General features: G+C 40.8%; 1 protein-coding gene across 1 annotated transcript; it reads right to left on the bottom strand.

Moving 5' to 3' along the window:
* Positions 1 to 466: 466 nt before the first annotated feature.
* On the bottom strand, positions 467 to 1,224 carry LOC107574965 (gastrula zinc finger protein XlCGF49.1-like). Its single transcript, XM_016261384.1, has one exon. The coding sequence runs from the start codon at positions 1,220 to 1,222 to the stop codon at positions 692 to 694; it is 531 nt and encodes a 176-aa protein (XP_016116870.1). The 5' UTR covers positions 1,223 to 1,224; the 3' UTR covers positions 467 to 691.
* Positions 1,225 to 1,235: the final 11 nt, after the last annotated feature.

The raw sequence follows: 1,235 nt of genomic DNA, 5'->3' as shown, positions 1-1,235 counted from the left end.
GCGAATTTTGTCACAGTTTTGGAGCACACTGCCTTATAGATAACCTTAAGAATATTGACTAACAAACTTTCATTTTGATTTCATGGGGACTTTTAAGGTCAAAATCAGCACTGAAACACCAAATGTATGTCTTCAGACGTCATACTGACGCATCCTGACATGTTAATCAGGGGTGACAGAACAGGGGGCCATAAATCTAAAGGCTGGAATACACTACACGACTTTTGCCCCGTTTTCCCGCCAAGTTACTGTCTGGAAAGTTAAGTTAAGTTGACGCTAGTTGCCGAAAGTCAGAGCCAGTTTGCAGATTTCAAAGAAAATCACATCCAGTCATCAGAAATCAAAAACGTTTGATATTTTGAGCCAATTTTAGAACATGCATTGTTTTTATTTGTCACACGACTCCTAAGAACAAGGCACATGTTTCTGAGTTTGTTGTGATCAGAACAACTTTACACGCTGGTTTAGTGTACGATGCCTAGTGTTTGTAAAATCTGTTTAGATGTTAAAGGTCGTGTAATGTATTCCAGCCTAAAGAAAGAAACTCATACAGGTTTGGAACAACTTGAGGGTTAACCAAGTTTGGGTGAACTAGCACTTTAAGATTAGTAAATGGCTTGTAATGCCTCATATGACTCTGAAACTCTTTCCTCAGGGAAGCATGTGATAGGCTTCACTTCACTGTGAACTCTCATGTCTCTCCAGTGTGAGTTGTTACATGATTCTTATATTCGTTCCCGTCCGTGAAACTCACTCCACACACAAGACACATAAAACAGTTCGGTCTTACGTGAATCCTCATGTGGGCTTTGAGGTTTCCATTTTGAGTGAAACTCTTTCCACACTGTTGGCAGGTAAAATGTTTCTCTCCTGTGTGAATTCTCATGTGGACTCTAAGGTTTGCTGGTTGATGGAAACTCTTTGCACACTGAGGGCATATGAACGGCTTTTCTCCAGTGTGGATTCTCATGTGGACTTCAAGGTTCGCTTTTCTTGTAAAACTCTTTCCGCATTGTTGGCAGGTGAAAGGACTCTCTCCAGAGTGACTCCTCATGTGGAATTTGAGGTATCCTTGTTGATAGAAACTCTTTCCACACTCATCACATATGTAAGGCTTCTCTCCTGTGTGAATTTTCATGTGTGCATTAAGACCTTGTTTATATGTAAAACTCTTCCCACATTGAGGGCAGGTGTAAGGCTGCTCTCCAGTATGAATTCTCATGTGGCCTTTAAGA

Source organism: Sinocyclocheilus grahami, unplaced genomic scaffold, assembly GCF_001515645.1.
Source record: "Sinocyclocheilus grahami isolate Dianchi unplaced genomic scaffold, SAMN03320097.WGS_v1.1 scaffold2415.1, whole genome shotgun sequence".
Classification (NCBI taxonomy): domain Eukaryota; kingdom Metazoa; phylum Chordata; class Actinopteri; order Cypriniformes; family Cyprinidae; genus Sinocyclocheilus; species Sinocyclocheilus grahami.
Note: the sequence above shows the minus strand (reverse complement) of the source record. Positions and strands in the feature narration are given on the sequence as shown.

Bases quoted from the DNA above. Each gene is read 5' to 3' on its own strand.
- LOC107574965 (XM_016261384.1), bottom strand. From the start codon at position 1,222: ATGAGAATTCATACTGGAGAGCAGCCTTACACCTGCCCTCAATGTGGG.